The sequence below is a fragment of the Mugil cephalus genome, chromosome 8 (assembly GCF_022458985.1).
Source record: "Mugil cephalus isolate CIBA_MC_2020 chromosome 8, CIBA_Mcephalus_1.1, whole genome shotgun sequence".
In the NCBI taxonomy this organism is placed as follows: Eukaryota; Metazoa; Chordata; class Actinopteri; order Mugiliformes; family Mugilidae; genus Mugil; species Mugil cephalus.
In genome coordinates this window covers 11,741,346-11,760,444 of record NC_061777.1, presented here as the reverse complement: position 1 = coordinate 11,760,444, position 19,099 = coordinate 11,741,346, and the positions used below count along the sequence as shown (strand labels likewise).

General features: G+C 42.1%; 3 protein-coding genes across 6 annotated transcripts; 2 read left to right on the top strand and 1 right to left on the bottom strand.

Annotated features, from left to right (window-relative positions):
* The first annotated feature begins 137 nt into the window (after nucleotides 1-137).
* gkap1 (G kinase anchoring protein 1) lies at nucleotides 138-5,781 on the top strand. Of its 4 annotated transcripts, none has more exons than XM_047593042.1 (12): nucleotides 138-231; nucleotides 689-948; nucleotides 2,365-2,523; nucleotides 2,756-2,833; nucleotides 2,981-3,116; nucleotides 3,220-3,248; nucleotides 3,764-3,925; nucleotides 4,213-4,299; nucleotides 4,577-4,640; nucleotides 4,730-4,800; nucleotides 4,892-4,969; nucleotides 5,318-5,781. In XM_047593042.1, the coding sequence occupies exons 2-12, from the start codon at nucleotides 703-705 to the stop codon at nucleotides 5,357-5,359; spliced, it is 1,152 nt and encodes a 383-aa protein (XP_047448998.1). In that variant the 5' UTR covers nucleotides 138-231; nucleotides 689-702; the 3' UTR covers nucleotides 5,360-5,781. The 4 variants fall into 4 exon arrangements, with proteins under 4 accessions (XP_047448998.1, XP_047449000.1, XP_047448999.1 ...); XM_047593044.1 differs by having other exon boundaries at nucleotides 179-228; XM_047593043.1 differs by having other exon boundaries at nucleotides 223-274.
* A 489-nt stretch (nucleotides 5,782-6,270) lies between these two features.
* Nucleotides 6,271-13,637, top strand: LOC125012035 (ubiquilin-1-like). The gene is made up of 11 exons (XM_047591629.1): nucleotides 6,271-6,545; nucleotides 6,762-6,904; nucleotides 7,259-7,386; nucleotides 7,549-7,811; nucleotides 7,956-8,129; nucleotides 8,679-8,841; nucleotides 9,018-9,139; nucleotides 9,239-9,322; nucleotides 9,590-9,705; nucleotides 9,794-9,965; nucleotides 11,005-13,637. The coding sequence occupies exons 1-11, from the start codon at nucleotides 6,432-6,434 to the stop codon at nucleotides 11,146-11,148; spliced, it is 1,623 nt and encodes a 540-aa protein (XP_047447585.1). The 5' UTR covers nucleotides 6,271-6,431; the 3' UTR covers nucleotides 11,149-13,637.
* Nucleotides 13,595-18,890, bottom strand: LOC125011673 (probable gluconokinase). Its single transcript, XM_047590919.1, has 6 exons — nucleotides 18,684-18,890; nucleotides 18,098-18,176; nucleotides 17,576-17,606; nucleotides 17,375-17,461; nucleotides 15,565-15,608; nucleotides 13,595-14,940 (listed from the first exon to the last, which is right to left on the bottom strand). Exons 2-6 carry the CDS (start codon nucleotides 18,133-18,135, stop codon nucleotides 14,568-14,570), a joined length of 573 nt encoding a protein of 190 aa, XP_047446875.1. The 5' UTR covers nucleotides 18,136-18,176; nucleotides 18,684-18,890; the 3' UTR covers nucleotides 13,595-14,567.
* Between the last annotated feature and the right edge of the window lie 209 nt (nucleotides 18,891-19,099).

The following is a 19,099-nucleotide window of genomic DNA, read 5'->3' as shown; positions in this document are numbered from 1 at the left end:
ACTGTATGAAAGCTCTTCATAGAAGTTACTTTTGTTAGGGGAATATGCAGTTAAGGCCTTCAATGTAATTTTTGCATTTCCCACGGGTTAGGTTACACCTTCTGACGGGCCGCTTTTGGCCCGTGGGTCATATGTTGCTGCCTGTCTGTCCTTTTTGGCCCCGCCGGGCTGCCGTACTCGTTTAGACCATCGCTGGTAGCTTTAACCGACGGTAACGACAACGACCAGGTAGTAAGTAGCAACTTTTCTTCTGAGTGGCGCCTCTTCATCACGGGTCAGTGAATATATTAAAAGACGAAAGACCACCGTGAGCCCATGAACGTGTTTTTTTGACAGACATGTATCAAACACGCACAGCCGGCTAAGCGTTAAGTAGTGAGCTTGGTGGTTGTGGTGGTGCTGCTGCTGCTAAATGAAGCTAACTGAGCTGCGTCAGACTATTGGTAACAGCACGGTGGAAATAACTTGACACTGGTCTGTAATACTGATCACATTGATTTGTGTTAATGTCTCTGACTGAATAAAACAAAACAGCTGTTCGGTCTGTTGACTGTTCTGAACCAGCTGCTAGATATTACATAGTGTAGGGTGGTTAGAAAGCAGGTCGCGGCTATGAGCTAACTCGTTGTTTTATTCACTCAATAATTTTTGATCTTTGTTTTTTTTTTTTTTTTTTTTCATCACACAGTTTTCTTCGTCACGATGGCATCGTCTGCTATGATCAGCGTCCCCACCACCGCCTCCCGCTTCGCCCTGCTCCAGATAGACTCGGATTCGGACTCCGACACTTCGGAGCCGGGAAAGACCCCCACCACTAAAAACGGACGGGACTCATCCGGGAAGCCACGACAAGGAAAGGGGGCCGGGGCCAAATCTGCTCAGGGCAACGACAAGAAGAAAGACAAGAAGAAGAAGAAGAAGGAGCAGCAACAGAGCGAGGCCAATGAGGTTAGTTGTGACCCATGTCCCTCTGCTTCCTTAATGTTTGTGTTATTAGGTGACACAGACCTTGATCCTGCTCTTCTGTTGTTTCACTTTGCATGAACTGAAACTGTACAGGTGGTTTCGGGTGCTTCGCTTTTGCAGCTTGAATGAAGAAAACTATTGCAGCTGTAAAAAGGAGAAGAACCGAGATTTATGCATTAATGAGATCTTACTAAGATCACCTCACTAGATACACTAGTGAATTAGAAAAACCTTTATTTGTCCTGCAATGGGGAAACTGCAATTTGCAACAGCAAAGGGGCAGAAAAACGACAAGAGTAAAGAGTGGACTGTGTAAAACAAATGGCATGTATATACAAAAAATATCAAATTGCACAGATGATTAACAAAAGCATTGCAACTTAACAGCCCTGCACTAAATCTTAGAGGTTGTCTTTTGGTAGTAACATCAAATTGTAGAGCCTTGTACAGATTCGGGTTTCTGAACATCATAACAATCACAAAGGGCAATTTAGTGCAGGACTGCTTTATTATAATGTAATTGTTTTTCACCAGTGGACCTAATACACTGTATAGTGATTGTTAATGAAGGATAGCAAAGCATTAAAGTGAATGTTTCCTATAGTTGTGCTGCACCTCATTTCAGTATTGTTTCATGAATATGACGATGAGTTCACTGTACTCACGTGAGGCGGCAGCAGCAGCAGCGTGAGCAAACAGGAAGTCTTCATAATCCAGTGCAGAGAGAATGGTGAACTCTATAATGTTTTTTTTGTTCAGAAGAGTTGCTTGTTTTATTTACTTTATTTTATTGTTATCTATTTAAAATGAAGAAATGTATAAAGGTCACATTAGACTTAACCTGTAACCAGTAAATTGAATGCTGTTCATGGACATTTTGGAGCTCATGCGTTGTCTAGGTCTCTTTAAAAGCCAAGACTCTGACATTTCTATCACAAAAGTCAGATTCACTCTAAGTGGCATTGTTCTTAAGTTATCAAAGTTAGCATACAGTTACAAAATAAGAAGTTGTTGGGTTTGCCTGAATTTTTTGTTTTGGAAAAATGTGTTGGTTGTGACAAAATATTTGGTTGTGGTGTCAGCTGTCTTGGTTGAATCCTATAATATATTTATTACATGCAGCATTTGCTCAAACACAACTCGTGTACAGAGCTCTGATTTGTTCAAAAAACAGCTGCTGTCCCATATACGACCCAGTGGAACGTTAAAGGGTTACATCTTTGACATTTCATTGACTAAATTATATTTTCACTCAGAAAATAATTTGAATTTGAATGTGCTGCTGCACATTTCAATGTACATGGTGATGACTCACACAGCTAACAGCAGCAGAACAAGGCAGCGCTCAGAATAGTAACAAAAACTGTAACATTAACTTTTCGCCTCTTGTTCGATCAGTTACGTAATTTGGCCTTCAGAAAGATTCCTCAGAAGTCTTGTGCCCCTCCGCCCTGCATGACACTGTCTGGAATAGCCAGCGAGCTCCTCAGCTCTCCACCGGGGGACCACAATGTACCGTCCGAGGGGTGGCAGCAGTGGAAGCAGAGAGACGAGCAGGTAAGACACGATAGCGACTCACACATAATACGTGAGACCTAGTGAGGCTCGTTTTAAGGCCACGGTACCACTGATGTGCCCCCTTGTGGAGGATGCGTTACTTCTAGGTGTTTATCGTCAAGATGATGTACATTATGTCGTCTGTACTTGATATACAATGTCTTCATTTCAAACTGGTCACATCTCACGTTAGAGACAATATCAACGATCTCCTGTCCTCCTTGTCCCTTAGATAACCACAGAACTATATGAGGCCGACTTGGAAAAAGCCTTGATTTTAAGTAAACTGGAGTACGAACAACAGAAACAGGTAAATGACACACGCTCAAATCAGCAGTTGTGAAGTTATGTTCAGTCAGTTTTAAACAAATGGTAATGAGCACTGTTGTATTAGAACACACTTATATTCCATTAAGAGTAATTAAAACCGTGATTGTGATCTGCTTCCAACCACCAGAGCAACACAAGCACGTCCTCGCCGAAGTCACGAGGAGGAAAAGAGGGCGGAGGGAAGAAGGACAAAAAGAAGAGTCAACAGGCAAAAGACAAAAAGACAGTTTCGCTGCAGGACTTCCAGGCGGAAGGAAGTGCAGGTGAGACACATTTACTGCGCGCTTCTCAAAAGCCATTACTCACATCGCACAGCAGTAATTTTGCGTCACACTTTGTAACATTCTGCATTCTTTCCCTTTGCAGAACAATTGAGTAAGAAACAAGAGAAAGAGGTGAGTAAGAGGTTATATTTATTATATACTGTGTGTACAGGATCACATGTTAGTAATTGGCTGGAGTACGAATTTATACATTTTTAATGAGTAGTTTCTGAATTAATTAGAGTTGCGTACTGACAGAACAGAAGATACTACACTAATGAATCCACTCGTTAGTGACTACTCAGTATTGCTTCTTATATAACTCATCCTTTTTCTGCCTCCTCGAATAAAATAATGCATCATCATACAAAACTACACAGTAAAGGCTGAGTTTTTACTGAAAAATAGTTCATGTTTATTAAGAACAAGCCAAAAGCTCACAGATAATATGAACTAGTAGTTTCCTACTAATGTTTTAATACAGTATCTCAATCTGTTTTCTGTCTGCTTAGTTGTATGGTTATTTAGAGATTACTCATTAACAGTTGGTTAATTATCAGGTCGTTTGTCACAAAACTGTTTACATTTTGTTGTCACGTACAAATTTCAACGACATATTTCTTCCCTTCAACCAATTTCCATTCCAGGACACCAGAGCAGCTAACCTGGCGCTAGGGGTGGGACAGGAGGAGCGTTTTTTTAATAAGCTGGAGGACGACGTCACTCGGATTATCCAGAGGGAGAAAAGGCGTGAGCAGTATACGAACAGCCAGGGACAAGAAGTGAACACGTCCACAGAACACGAACCAGTGAGTGGACAGACACTTGTACAACAAAACACTCCTCTGGCTGTCTGTTCCTATTAGACATTAACATGAACCAAGATGGCACATCCCTTTGAGATTAGTTTTTTTTAAGGTCCAGGACAGCTGTCTACTCTCTGGCCTTCTTCATCTCAAAGCTTTGCATGAGCACTTTTCCAGTGTCGGAGAGAATACAAAATCAAAGCGTGCAGTTTATTACGTGGTGAAATTATTCTACAGTAGGCTTAAACGGTGTCCTGGTTTCCTTTTTTTCCGCCCTTACTTCCTGTTAGGACCCCCGAGCGGAGCAGCTGAAATACGAGCTGGAGAAGAAAGACCGGGAAATCGCCAACCTCAAGAAAACCATTTCACAGTGGGAGGTCAGCGGTTACAAGCAGTTACCCAAATCATTTTGATCACTTTAATAGAAAAGGTTCACGTAATAGTCATTCATGTATTTCAGAGTATATGTAAATGTATTTGAAGGTAAAACCTAATAAATGTGATAGGAGAGAAGTAAATCTTTATTCCACAGGACAGCACTAAATGTGACTGTTAACACAGACCCTACCAGGAGCATGAGATGCTTCCCTATAACTCTCTGTTGTAGCAGATGCTTTCCACCCAACGTAAACTTCTTTCTTCTCAACTCTGCAGGTGAAATACAGAGAGGTGAAAGCAAGAAATGCCCAGCTGCTTAAAATGCTCCAACAGGGAGAGAGTGAGTTGAACGTTACACGATAAACTCTTTTCCTAATGAAGACCTGATATGAACTCTCTGATGTCTCACTGTGTTTCTTTTACCTGCAGTGAAAGACAAAGCAGAAATTCTTCTACAGGTAGAAGAGCTAATGCATATTAAAGAAGAACTGTCATCACAGGTGTGTAACCGTGAGAGAGAGAGAGGAAGATGGACATCCTACATGTTTGTTCATGTATATGAATAAATATTTTTTTTTTTTTTTGAATTAGGTAACATTACTACACGCTGCCCTTGAACAAGAACGGTCTAAAGTCAAAGGGTTGCAGACAGATCAACCTAAACATCAGGTGAGAGTACAATTAATCATTCACTCGTTATGAGTGCTACTGCATCACCATAAACGGGAAGAATCAATGTTGTCTCTGTATTATTTTACCCTCATCAGGATCCTTTTACTCTTCATAGACAGTAAGTCAGGTGAAGTGAGGAAAGTTTCAGTGTCATTAAGCTACAGCACAGTAATTTAGTCTATAACTAGACTTGTGTTCACATCATAACTCAGATATATGTGATTATTGTGATGTAAGCTGTATCAGGTTTATTTATGATTTATAATCCCACAGATGTCAGATCAGTTTTTTATTATGTTTCACCTTCTAACTAATAATTGTGCTCTGGGATTTTCTCGTTCGCAGGGAAACAAGAAAGGGAAGAAAGGCTCAGAGGCGGATCTATGAAGGAAAATACCTGAAAACAGAATAAAATGAACAGCTGAAGAAAACGCTGGTGATCAGAATCAGGGTTTTCTTTCCTTACGTCTTTTTGTTTTGTTTTAGGTCAGACTATAATGCATGCCACCTGAATCGCGCACACACATACACACACAACACACTCCAGACGTGGACAATGTATTACATGATTGAACAAGATTCCCAGAAGCTTTTTAAAAAATGACTGCGTCTAAATCTTGTGTTGAGATGTTTTCTTGGCACTCTGTGCTGCCCTCTGCAGGAGAGTTAGCGTCGCTGCAACTTGAGCTCGGCTCGAGGCTGTGTGCCTGATGTTTGAATGGGTTTGATGCCAAACTGACAGATTCAAAATCTTAAGTTTTTGTTTTTTCTGTCTCACTGTTAAGTGAATAAAATACTTTTTCAGTGAATTGAACGAGTTTTGTCTTTGACATCAAGATTTTAAGTGTGTGATTGAAATGGGGAAAAAATTACCAACGCTGGTTGGAGGTATAATGTGTAGAGAGCAACTATAACTTTCTATAATATTTCTATATACACATAAGTATATTTGTGAAATGCTTTAAACTTTTTGATTATTTAAAGAAAATGTCCTATAAAATGACGTTTAAGGGAGAGATATAAAAAATTAACTAACACCATAAATTAGGGAAGCCTGAGAACATGGTATAGCCTAATATTTGTCTTTTGGACTTATTGCGCACCCACTTTAATAATAATAATAAATAGTAATACATTTTAAAATAACTCCAGAGACAAATTTGTGGTGCACTGTATCTTTAAGTTGACTCCAATTGCATAACATATTATGAAATATAAAAATGTGAAATTATTTAACTGTTCACAAAAACGTTCATTGGCTCAATCGAGACTCAACAATGTCATCACGGAAAGGTGTTTAGGGTTTGTGTGTGCGCTCCGCTGCGCTCTCCGTCGGGTCACGGCTGCCTCTGCTCCGCACAACTTTCTGCCGAGTCATCGGGACATAACGCGCTCCTCCGCCCCGGGACTCTGCGTCTCAGATCCGCTCATCTTCATCGTCACACGGGACAGGACTGAGATGCCAGGCTCGATGAAAAATGAACCGACGGGGCTTGAAAACGTCCACGTTTCCATCAGAAGCGCCACTGAGAGCAGAGACTTCACGGTTAGAGGAGACTGCACCGTCAGACAGGTCAGGAGACTGAACGCATCCACCGGCTGCTTTGTGCGTAAAATGACCTGATTTGATGCATGTGCTGTCTGCAGATTTTCCACGTGGCTTTGATGCCATAGATTTAGAGTTACCATTTAAAAACAATAAAACATCTTAATTGAACAAACATTGGTGACTTTGCTGCCGTGGTTTTGGGTGCTACTGTTGGATTATTGCGAGTTTCTGTGCGTATAGATGAGGTGGGACCTAGCAGAGCGCCTGGGAGCCAAGGCCGAGCAGTTGGTGCTGATCCACGCCGGCCGCGTCCTCAGAGAATCAGAACTCATGAGTCACCTTAAAGGACAGAGTGGGTCAGTCAGCCTCCGCATGATCCAAAGGTACAAACACGACTCCTGTATGTTTAACCAGTGTAACAGTGAGTCTGAAGGGTGGACTTTTTAGTTTAGCCAAACTGGACTAAGCTAAAGTCAAGCTCGTACTCATTTCAGTTGTCTGAGACATGTTGGTGGCAAAAAATAAATAAAAAATATGAAAGAGGCCGTTTTCAAAGCAAAGACAGTATCAGTTTCACTATCAAACATCACAATATGTGCAAGCAATTTAACTTTGATTACATTACATTCTGTTTGATGTACAATCTATTCATCACCAAAATGATGTTGTAAAGTTGTTGCACAAACTCTATGCACGCTCAGTTTTAGCATCCCAGCTGCTCAGTCTTTCTTTCTCAGGCCTCCGTATTCGTCTGGCCCGCCCGCCAGTGATGCAGCTTCAGAAACAGTCCAGTCAGAACCCACAGCTGCTCTCGATCTCGATCCGGACAACTCAACTCCGACTCCCACCTCCCCCCTCTGCCTGGGTGAGAACTGGAGAAGAGAGAAACCCCTCTCTCATTGTTTTCTCTCTCACACCTCAAATGTCATTGCACATTTGTAGGAGTGGCACAAGGGTGATTATGCCTCACTCAGCTTCCCGCTGCATTCACATACCCCTGTTCTCTTGATCCGTCTTGTTTCAACAGTAGAAGGACTAGACAGTCTCGGCCTAGAGAACAGCAGTCCTGGCTTCTTCCCTGCACTCCAGCGCCAGATGGAGAACCAGTTGCTGGCTAACCCAGAGATGTTGCGCCGTGTCCTGGGCAGCCCCTTCGTGCACAACACCCTCTCCAACTCCGGCCCTCAGCTGACCAGACAGCTCATTCTGTCTAACCCCCAAATTCAGGATCTCCTGCAAACAACCCCAGAGTTTGAAGACATGCTGAACAACACAGATGTCATATCACAGGTGTGTGAATGCATTTTTGAGCTATAGGTGTGTAATATTGTAATATCTCCCCAAAGGGGAGATCTTTCATGTTTGATTTCACTGTGACTTGGAACATACAGTATTTTCTCTCTCCCATATCTAAGTGCTTGTTTCCCTCTCCAGGTGATGGAGCTCATCAGGAACCCTGACATGCTAGATGAAGTGATACAACCTGAAGGCAGAGCATTAGACAGTTTACAGCCAGAGCAGGACAAGCCTGAGACCGTCCCTGGTCACTCTGATGGTCGACGGAGGACAGATTCAAAAATACGGGAACACAGTCTTAACCTGACGCAGGTACCTGTCTGAAAGAAATGTTTTAGATGAATTCAAACTAATCTGGTTTTGGGCGGCACGGTGGTAGTTAGCACTCATACCTGTTGAAATAAATCAATTCAGCCTCTTCAGTGTTTGGTCCCGTCCGTCTCAGATGAGGAGTACACATGCTTTGTGATTTATGATACTGCACTGACCTACACAAGGACCCTCCACACAGACCCTCTGACGGTCTGAAACATTTATACTTGTAAGGCCATTAGTCTGACTCACTCTGTAACCTCACCACTAGATGGCGCTGTGTCTTCTTTGCCAGTCGGCTTAATTTGTGTTTCTGCTTCCTGCTTCACTTTCAACAACAGCCAAGATTCTGGCCGAATTCCAACGAAGTTTCGTCGAACACGAGTCATACAAATGTCTGTACCCGTTTGTTTCAGGGTGTACGCCCCCACCTCTCGCCCGATGACAGCTGGGATAGGCCCCAGCCCCCCACCCCAGTCACCCTCCAGAGGACAAGCAGCTTGTTTAATCTCTTCTTTGAAATGTCCCTTTCTCCCCTCCGTCTTTTAGATTGACGGGATAGAAGTACCAACTGTAGAGACTACATCTTCAAGGAGTCATCAAACTCCAAAGGGAGAAAGTTCCCAGACACCGTCTGTCTCCACGGATCCTCTCAAAGGATTCGCTGCTGCCTCCAGAGCTGGTCCTAACTCACAAAGCACCAGCACTGCAGGCGAGAAAATATACACAACACACATACTGTTTAACCACCCAAATTATTAATGCCCTCTTTACACAAGAGCTGATTCATAGATGCGCAAATGAATCCCTCCAAATCTACAGTGAAACTATTTTCCATCATCAGTTCCTCCTCACATCGTCCCCATACTCTCCTTCCTGTTTAATCAGGCATGCAGTCACTGCTGGAGGAGATCACAGCCAGTCCTGGTCTGATGGAGAGCCTGCTGTCTGGGCCGTATGTCAGTAGTCTTCTGAATTGTCTCAGCCAGAACCCTGACCTGGCTGCACAGGTGACACAATTTATGTGTATGTGCAAACCCACCCACGTGACAAGGCAATCAGGTCTCATGTTTTCAGGTGCCATTGCTTGTGCTGCTCTCTCTCTTCAGATGCTGCTGAGCCACCCTCTGTTCTCAGGAAATCCTCAGCTGCAGCAGGAAATGAGAGGGCAGATTCCTCTCTTTCTGCAACAGGTATGTTTATCCTCCTCCCTGATAATCTGCCATACTGAAACAGCCGTTTGTGACGTGTTCATCATCCGCTTTTGCGCCAGAGCGACAATCCCATGATAAGTTTCCTCATCAGATACCTGTGTTTGCCTTTTAAATTTTAATTTCTTCAGTGATAAAGAATTTAAATTAGGTGTCATCTGATCTGACTACCTTGCTGAGAACATCTGCAAGATATTTTTGAGAATGTCTTTGTTGATGTCTTCTTGATTAATCACCAATGTTGTGTAGATGCAGAGTCCAGAGTTGCTGTCAGCCATGTTGAACCCCAGAGCCATGGAGGCTCTACTACAGATCCAACAGGGCCTTCAGACTCTGGCTGCAGAGGCTCCAGCCCTCATACCGGCGTGAGTAAAAAAGAAAGAGATCCGTTCTAGTTCAGTTAACAGGTGAATGAATACACTGTACATTTACCACCACACGTCTTTCCTTTAGGGCCGGGCTCGGGAACATTGGAGCCAGTGGTAATGCTGCTCCTGAGCTTGCATCTGAGTCGGAACCGAACAGCCAATCAGGAAGCGGTCCTCGGGTTGCCACAGTGACAGAGCAGCAGCAGCAGCAGTTTGTACACCAGATGCTACAGGCGCTGGCTAACGCCAGTAACGAGGTAACTCAGTGTCTCATTATAACCTTGCTCTCTGTGTCTGTAACTGATATTTATAACTATAAATAACATTTTTATATTAAAACAAAACAAAGCAACAACGCTGGAACCTTGAAATTATATAGGTCCTTATTAATGATGGTTCAGATAGTTTGAACAATCCTTCTTACACCTATCAGGCATAACATTATGACCACCTACCTAATATTGTGTAGGTCTCCCTTGTGCCTCCAAAACAGTTGTGACTCATTGAATGGACATGGGTCTCCTGAGGTTGTCCGGAAACAGGATGTTGTTAGTGGGGGACGTTGGGTCCTATGGGTTGTGGGGAGGGACCTCTGTGGATCAGGATTGTTCCAGTGCATCCCACTGATACTTGATCAGTTTGGGATCTAGTGAATTTGGAGGCAAGGTAAACACCCTGTGCTGTTTTTTCTGTTTTTATCTGTCTTTTGTTTTTGTTTTTCCTAAACCTTGTCTGTGTCAGTTTGCATCCTTCTGGGGACGGCTGCTGCCATCAGGGAGTGGCATTACTATGGGGTGGGGGCGTCTGGTCTGGTTTAGGTGGGTGGTACATATCCACATTCACATGAATGCCAGGTCCAAAAGTTTCCCGGCAGAACACTGAATTGTCACAAGATGGTCAATGTTATTTACCTCTTCTGTCAGTGGTTTTAATGTTGTGGCTGATCCATGTATGTATGTGATGTCTGTTAACCCAGAGAGTCCATTACAGCATGTTTCCCCTCCGTCCATATGAAGGTGCTGAATTACTCATTAAAGTTTTTGTAACACAACTAGAGGAGGAGCCAGAGCTTCTACAGGTGGTTTCCGTATTTGTTCGTGTCATGTTCAAACATTATTCAGATTCGACCCAATAAACAGACTGCACTGGTCTGCAGAAACTCCTTGAAGGGCACGTGAAGTGTGGATTGTGGTGCACGTTTTCTCTCGCAGAGGCAAAGGATCTCTCTTCACTAATTGTTTTTCAAATCGTTGTAATAAGCAAGACTTTAAATAACTCTCTGTCATGTCGTGTCAGGTCCGCCATGAGGAGGCTGAGTTCCAGGAGGAGCTGGAGCAGCTGAGCTCAATGGGCTTCAGAGACAGACGGGCAAACCTTCAGGCCCTCATCAGCACAGGAGGAGACATCACCACTGCAATACAACATCTGCTCGGGCTCTGACACACACACACACACACACACACACACACACACATTCATGGCTGCACTGACATTTACTGTACAAATAAGCACCTGCACTCAGACATGCTAATTATGGATGTAGCAGCAGCGATTAAGGGAAAAGGTGAAAAGTGCTTCTCAAGAAACAAGCATAGGAAACCTGCAAGCCATATTTACATCTGCTGTACTGCCATAAACACAATTATTTTCAATCATGTCAGCAGTCAATTGTATTCAGTCTTAGATTTATGGTATTAGGCTGTGCACTGCCTGTAAACTGACCGGGCTTACGTTTTATTAAGTGAGGATTTTTGCTGCCTTTTGTCCTTCGGTGCTTCGAGTTAAGACAATCACTTTCATTCTGTTAATGCCACGCGCCACGCAGGTCTGTGCTGTCTCTCAAAAACCACCGCGCACACCGCTGCATAAATATTCACAAGCAGGCCGTGTATTATTAATCTCTGAGCGGCCACACAATGGAGCACAGGTCTCTTTTCATGTTGCCACCTGGACAGAGTCTAATAAAAAGAAACAAAAAAAATAAAACAACCAGAGACAGTCAGATGTCCTCGAAGCGCCACAGACGATTCATGCTCGACAGATTGAACCAGGAGTACAATCTGCTGTGTGATGTCCCCACACTCCCTTGATGCTTGTGTGCCTTGTGCAACACAGGCTGTAAAAAGGGCAGACGCACCAGATCATCATGAAGTCTCTCTCTCTGAAGGTAGATTTAAAACGGAGAGGATGATTTTGTGAGAAGCCAACACCTTCTTGTAAGACATTGTTCATCCAGAAGCTGCACAATTACAGAAACTCTCGTTGTGTGTTTAACTACCTGCCATAGGAAGTCTATGTGTAATTTAGATCACTGTAGATTAGCTGACTCATGATGTGAACAATCAAATCTATTAAAGGCAGTTCTGTTATTCCCCCGTCACTTCCCATGAATGTATAAAATACGATCCCTCCATTACTGTGTTCATCCTAATGTCATCGGTTGTTTTGCAGTTAGTTAATTCAGCAACGTTTTTAGTCCTGTTAAGCACTGAATGTGTCGTATGTGATTCACATATTAAGCATTTAATCCCCCAAATGACACAAAGCAGGAAGAAAACATCTAACGCAGCTTTCAAGAACCCGAGGCAGCGTCTTCACTTTCCTCACTTTGTTCGTTGAAGTATCAGAAACCTAAAGGTGTTTGTTTTCAAACTGAGAAACTTTTGAGAGGCTCTTTCAACATTTAAAAGTCCCCTCCTTCACTGAAAAGCCCTCTACTAATCTAGCTATTAATAAGTTAAAAACAAATGGATGAAGAATATTGTTAAATACTTTTTTCTCTGTGGTTAGTCTTGTAATATTACACTAGAAACACTAGTGGGCAGTCACATTTAACTTCCTCAGCACTGTCAGACACAGTATCTTAGATTTACTAACCCTATTTCTTGTGATTTAAACAGTGTGGGTTAAGTCATTATTACTCTCATATTATTAAAATTCAGTTAAAAAAAAAAACAACCTCTGCAGTTCCACCGAGCATCAAAAACCCCTCGTAGCAAATGAGCTCAAACTGAGCCGACACAAGCAGACGTAACATTAAAAGGTGATGTTTTACCGGCTTGAGTGTGTTTCGTCTCGCTTTTGGGTTCTCGCTCTGAGGTTTACTACAACATACATGCAAAAAACTCCATAAGATTACTGCCATAAGATTTGTGTGCATGTGATCTGCTTGACAATCTGTGTGCATTTGTCTGTTGCTGCCAGACTGTGGGGGTTTTTAATCTTCAGCAGTGTGTGTGTGTGTGTGCGACTGGATGTGTGAGATATGAGAGTAGCCGAGGGGGTTTTTTCTGGATTAGAAGCTCCAAAAATATTCGGGGCTGAGGTTTGAAGATGAGTCACTCCACAAAAACGGCACCGAGCGGAGGTATGTGTGTATGTTTGAGAGAGTACGTATGTCACGGTCAGGGTCAGCAACGTGTGTGTGTCCTGTGTAGATATCAACTGGTTAGGAAACTGTGTGTAACAATGAAGAACTTCATTGAAATCAATGCTACTAAATACAATCTTCTGATGTGAATTTGTCAAAGTCAAAGATGGTTATAAGTGAAAAGTTTAGGAGCAGTTCAGAAACCTGTAATGTTGAAGTTATAACATAAACGCACATGCCATCTAAACCCAAAAATGTGTAAGAGACACAATAATGATACCCTGTAGTAATGTATGGCGTTACACCAAACCAAACCTAAGTCAGCTCTGAAATTACATTTTTAGAGATTAAGAAGAATGTATTATGTGCAGAGCCCAAACTAATAATATACTGCTTTTATAATTATTAATATGTTAAATAAATGTTGAGTAGTTTCTCACTGAGGCCTTTATTGGTCATATATTGCTTGTGTGATCAAACTGAATATCAGAAATATCAAAAATGTGAGAGGCAGTGTGTTGATTTCAAGTATTAAAGATCAAGGCTTGATGATCAGAAAGATTGTGATGATTTTCTACTTACAAACTGCTTCAACCACAGTCCATTTCATAAGTTTTTTTGTTTTTTTCTTCTTTTTTTTTTTATCCGCACCTACTGCAGTTTCAACCGCTCTTTCAACTAACTGGCTGTTAGACCCGAAGGATACAGGATCACTGATATCCTGTATTTCGTTTCCTACTGAAGCACTGATGAGTGCATCAAACCACAACTCCCACTACTCCACAAGCTTCTCTGTGGTTTTGCACCAGAACATAAGCAATGACTTAAATCTCCGTGAATACAAACTGGATAGATACTAGATACAGACACTAGTGCGTTGAGCAAAACATGCTAACAACTACAACACTGTCACCCTGGTCTGGACCCTCATCTTAGTTTGGTTTATCACATGCTGATAATGTTAATAATTGCTTAAACTAAAGGTACGAGTAGTTCAAAGTCAGTAGACTGCAGGCATCTGATTATAAATCACTCTGAAAATGGCACCAAATGAAAAGTAAAGGGCATTATGACAATCACTATAACTAACTCTCTGGAGTCCCTGGAAATCCACAGCAATCCATTCAATCATTTTCAGTATATCTGAGTAGAAACACACAAGGTTAATCTGATGAAATTACACTGTCATAAAAATATATATATATATACACAGTAGGTGAGCAATGATTGTCCGTGTAATGTTTTAAGACACTTCAGAAAGAAGGGACAATCCAATCCCTCCATGTGTTGTTAAGACACATCACACTGGATCACAGATGTCAAGCTCTTGGAGGCATGAAGGAAAAGTCAGGGTCAACTCTGGGCAACAAGAAGAAAAGGCCAAAGCAATCCAGTCAGAAGCTGCTGAGCTATTTCAGTTTGGACAATTTAGCCACCAGCATGACTAAACACACTCAACAGTTCACGGTGAGGGGCGGCTTCATCTGTGTCACTTCATCACCGGTGGCAACTTGAGGCTGAGGACGTGCTTCTCAACCTCCGTGACCATGTCGGCGATGCTCCTCCTGATGTCCAGCGGCAGCACGTTCTCCTCGTCCATCGGGGGCTCTAACGCATCGAACTGCGAACGCAGCAGGTCCGCTTTCATGTAATGTCCCCTCCGAGCAACCATCCTCTCGTGAATGAGGTCATAGTCGCCATATAGGAAGAGGAAAAAGATATCGGGAGAAGCGGGAGGCAAGATATCTTGGCCTGGGCAGGACGAGGAAGAGAGAGCTCTGGAGCCGTGAAGGAGGATTTGCCGGTAGTGGCGCTTCAGGGCAGAGCACACCACGAGAGCGTGAGAGCCTGAACTCCGTTCTCTGTCATGGAAAGACAAACACATATGAACATATGTGGGCGAGGCCAGGAATGAATGATGGCGCCCTAAAATGTTGCATAGATGACACTACAAAGTTAAAAAACTGTGGGAAAACTAAGTTAACTTTGGTCGCATGAAGACGGAGATGAAGAGAAGAAGAGCGACACGAGGACGAGGTGACGGAAAAATGAGTGCGACAGAGTGTGGAAGAGTTAAGGAGAAGAAGGCTTTGATGTTGTCACAGACAGAAAAAATGTGGCACACTTTTTTACTTCTCCCTCACCTCTTCCATGCGCACCCAGTCTGTCTTTAGTCCTAAAACTCCCATTCCTTGCTCTCTGGTTTTCATCTCAATTTTCAAAACCGTCTTTGATATTTTTGATCTTCTTTGACAATTTCACGCCCGCATATTCGCACCTCGGCGCTCCGCTCTTCATCGCCTAAACCCATCATCTTGTCCTTATTATCATTAAAAAAATATGTTGTGTTTTCCTCAAAGTGTCTGTGTGTGATAATCTGCGCATTGCCAACGTTGTGGGGACAAAAAAAAGGAAACCAGGAAATCAGTGTGAGTCAGGGTCGTGTAGCGGGTATGTGTTTATGCAAGAGGTTGGTTTATTCTCACCTCTGGATGATTTCGTGAAGTATAAGAAGCCAAGGCAACCTGTCCTGTAGAGACAAAAAACAGCCTGATGTAAGATTGTATATCTAATCAATAGACATTGGATTAGAACTGTAAGTAGTTCAATTACTGTCATTTCAATGTCATCATCAACTTTTTGAAGTTATATATTTTTGTTACTTAAAAAAAACATTTCCTCTTAAGAGATGTTTAGGTGCGCCCTGATGGGCAACAAGTGCCTACTCTGTACTGCTCTATCTACAGTCTGCATGAGCTTAGCTGCATGTTGCTAATTTGCAGCATCCTTCAAATGGCAAATTAACCCTGAATTTGCTTTTAAGGGTTTACAGCTCTGAGCATTTCGGCTGCAGAGGAAACCAACCAGAGGTTTTACCTTGGTTTTGGAGTCATTAGCGTTGATATTGGCCTACGGCGAGACATTGCAAAGTCTCGCAGGGTGAGTTGAGCTTGCAACAGTTAAGATGGGCTATATCTTAAAATAACCAAAAATATTCTTTAAAATATGTTAGTTCACAAAAAAAATTATGTAAACTGGAAAAAAACTATCCACATTCCTAGCTGCAGGGCGCATAATGTGGATAAAACTGTCGGTCTACACACAATTAAAACCACAAGGGAACAGCACTGACCTGGGTCCTTGCATAAATGTGGGCGTTACTTTGATACCACCTGAACATTGTTGCAGACCAAATCCCTCACCCATGGCCACGGCCCTATGTTCCACAGCGAAGCACCGTAAACACACCAGGCTATACACGTGATGTATAAGAGACAGTGATTCATCAGACCAGACCACCTTTTCACTGTGCCCATTGTCAGTGCTTTCAGCAGTGGAGAGCAGTCAGCATGAGCACCCTGACTGTTCTGTACCCCTATACAAACCAAAATGGGATGCACTGTGTATTCTGACACCTTCCTATAGTAGCCAGCATTGACTTTTTAGGCAATTTGAGCAACATCTTGTGGAAACTACTGTTGCTCACACGCATCAATGAGCCACAGTCAACGGTTCAGGTATTAACCACTGCGGACTAGTAGCACCCCTCAAGAGCTGAGGTTTCATAGATGCCCTGTCCCAGTTGTCTAGCCATCGTGAGGTCCCTTGTAATGTTATGGCTGAACATTGTATATCCGGAATAAGGACTTACTCATATTTTCTCGCTTAATGGACTTGACTCAAAGAGGTTTTAAAGAACGAACAAGGGAATCAAACTGAGACCACGCAGACAGACATGGCAGCACAAAGGCATCTTTGACTTAACCACAGTCAGAAACAGAATCAGTCCTATTTTACATGCAGACTTCTGAGGGCACTCACGTCCTGTTGGTTTACGCCAGTCTCAACCTGCCAACTCTAATAAGACACATCTTTTTAACCACAGACCGACAGTAATTCTCAATTTTCTCACTCAACTCCCAAAATATGCCAGAGCGTTGAACTCGTCAGGACCCGGGTAATTTCCCTCAAAGCTGACTTATGAGTGGGAGGTTATCAGCAGCCTCCACCAAACAATGCTACTAGCAAACTGGATGCCAAATGCTGTGAGGAGCTTCTCTGCCTGCAGACTTGTACACTCAACTTTGGCAGGCTGCCACTCAATTGTCTGGAGCATGGACGGCAAAAAATATAAATATTGATCAAAGTGAAAATAAACGATTCAACTACATTTTTTTTTTTTCAGATCTGTGGACTGGGATGAAAATCTGTCGGCTCTAGTGAAGCTTCCGCCAGCTACTGGGGTTGAATTTTGTGTTGCTGTAAGTCTGGGAGGATAATTTAGTCATGACACACCTCATCTGTGAGTGGTTCACCACGAACCATCTTCTCCACGTTCTCCCGAGGGTGGAAGTTATCCCCTTCATGCAGAGGCCAGCCCAACTGATGAGTGAGATGGACAAGTGAGTGTATACCAGCATACAGAGACACGAGGTGTGTGTGTGTGTGTGTGTGTGTGTGTAGGGTGCTGGATCTAGTTGATTATATTTTTTTTACCTTTTCAGATAGGATCAACCCCAGTGAACTTCTGCATGTAAAAAGAATAAAAGAACAGGTCAACTTAACTACTTCAGTCACTTGATAAAACTTACAGACAAAACTTAATGAAAACTGATATTTTTGGTCTTTTTTTCAAGATGAAAGTGCCCAGAATTACACAGTTGCAGTTTTTAACTATAAATTGTCGCCTCCAGGGTTTGGGATAATTAATTTAAACAAGCAATTTGAAGCAGTCATGCTAGACTTTAGGATAATTTTGCAGCATCACTAAAGTACATGTTTTTTTTTAACTGCCTTTTAGACTGTGATCTATTTGGCTTGCTGTTTTTTCTCAGTGAACTTGAAACCATGCCAGTGGTAGCTTTAGCTAATAAAAATAAATGATTTGTAAAGTAAATGATGAACAAAAATATTTTCTCCGAAGAGAAAATTTAAGCGACTCAGGACACTTGTTGTATGCACTTGAGTTGCTTCTTTCTGAGTCTGACCGAAATAAACATAAACATACAGTTTACATACTTTCCACAACCCGAGACTCCCATTATTATGTAGATCATCCTGTCTGTGGACGTCTAGACAGAGGAAGGCAGATTCAATCCTGAAAGCGATTAAAAAACAAAAAGAAATCCATTCATGGTCATTATATTATTCCTAGTTGTATGTTCAAGACATCTTACACATGCGTCATAACCACAGAAATGATAACTTCAGTGCTGGTGTGAAGGAAATATTCAGATATGTTACTTGATTGCCAGACTGTAAAAATAAAACGTGACATAAATGGTTAATGTATGATTAGGAAAATGATTGTGTAGGGTACACAGAAAAAAAGCCCAAGCGACTTTATGTCCTTTATTGTTACAAGCATTACAAGATAAGTGGAAGAGGTTAAAATAGTGTTAAATCAAAATGCTTGATTCACCCTAACAATACCAAAAAATAATTAAAGATTATTTCGTTGTTATATTTTACGTGATTTTGTTTTGTAGAACAAATCGAGAAAAACTACAGTATTTCCCTATAAACTGTAGTGGGTTTTATAATGTCGTTGTTGTAGTTTTGTAAATGTACTGTACTTGGTTTAATTTCACCACTTACGACTCACCGTTGTAATGAACTGTTGGAGCTTCCGTAGTTGCTGTCATTAAGTAGAAATATATTTTATTAGCTGTTAATGAGGAAACATAGTGATACTGATACTGCAGTCTTAGGTAAACGAGTCAATCAGCAGATCTGTTTTGTCTACTCGTGATTCTCCTGAATGTATCAGCGTACTTCCGGGACCTGGACCGTTACGGCAGGTTGTTTTGCTAATTTACGTAATGACGCACGAACAAAGCACGTCGGTCGCGGTCACAATTAAAGGGACAGTTTCACAAAATTATCTTTGACGTCATTATTAATAAGGATGAAGGAAAAATGTTTACGTTAATGTGAGATTTGACCACAACTGTTCACTTAAACCCTAATTTTAAGTAGTATGTGGTAATTAAATAAATATTCCACTCACAGACGTTTAAG

Bases quoted from the DNA above. Each gene is read 5' to 3' on its own strand.
- LOC125012035 (XM_047591629.1), top strand. From the start codon at position 6,432: ATGCCAGGCTCGATGAAAAATGAACCGACGGGGCTTGAAAACGTCCAC. The intron at 9,140-9,238 runs GTGACACAATTT...CTCTCTCTTCAG, and splicing joins ACCCTGACCTGGCTGCACAG to ATGCTGCTGAGCCACCCTCT. The intron at 9,706-9,793 runs GTGAGTAAAAAA...TCTTTCCTTTAG, and splicing joins GCTCCAGCCCTCATACCGGC to GGCCGGGCTCGGGAACATTG.
- gkap1 (XM_047593042.1), top strand. From the start codon at position 703: ATGGCATCGTCTGCTATGATCAGCGTCCCCACCACCGCCTCCCGCTTC. The intron at 3,117-3,219 runs GTGAGACACATT...TTCCCTTTGCAG, and splicing joins CCAGGCGGAAGGAAGTGCAG to AACAATTGAGTAAGAAACAA. The intron at 4,641-4,729 runs GTGAGTTGAACG...TTTTACCTGCAG, and splicing joins AATGCTCCAACAGGGAGAGA to TGAAAGACAAAGCAGAAATT.
- LOC125011673 (XM_047590919.1), bottom strand. From the start codon at position 18,135: ATGATCTACATAATAATGGGAGTCTCGGGTTGTGGAAA. The intron at 17,607-18,097 runs GTATGTAAACTG...TTTTACATGCAG, and splicing joins GGAGTCTCGGGTTGTGGAAA to AAGTTCACTGGGGTTGATCC. The intron at 15,609-17,374 runs GTGTGTCATGAC...TTGTCTCTACAG, and splicing joins GTGAACCACTCACAGATGAG to GACAGGTTGCCTTGGCTTCT.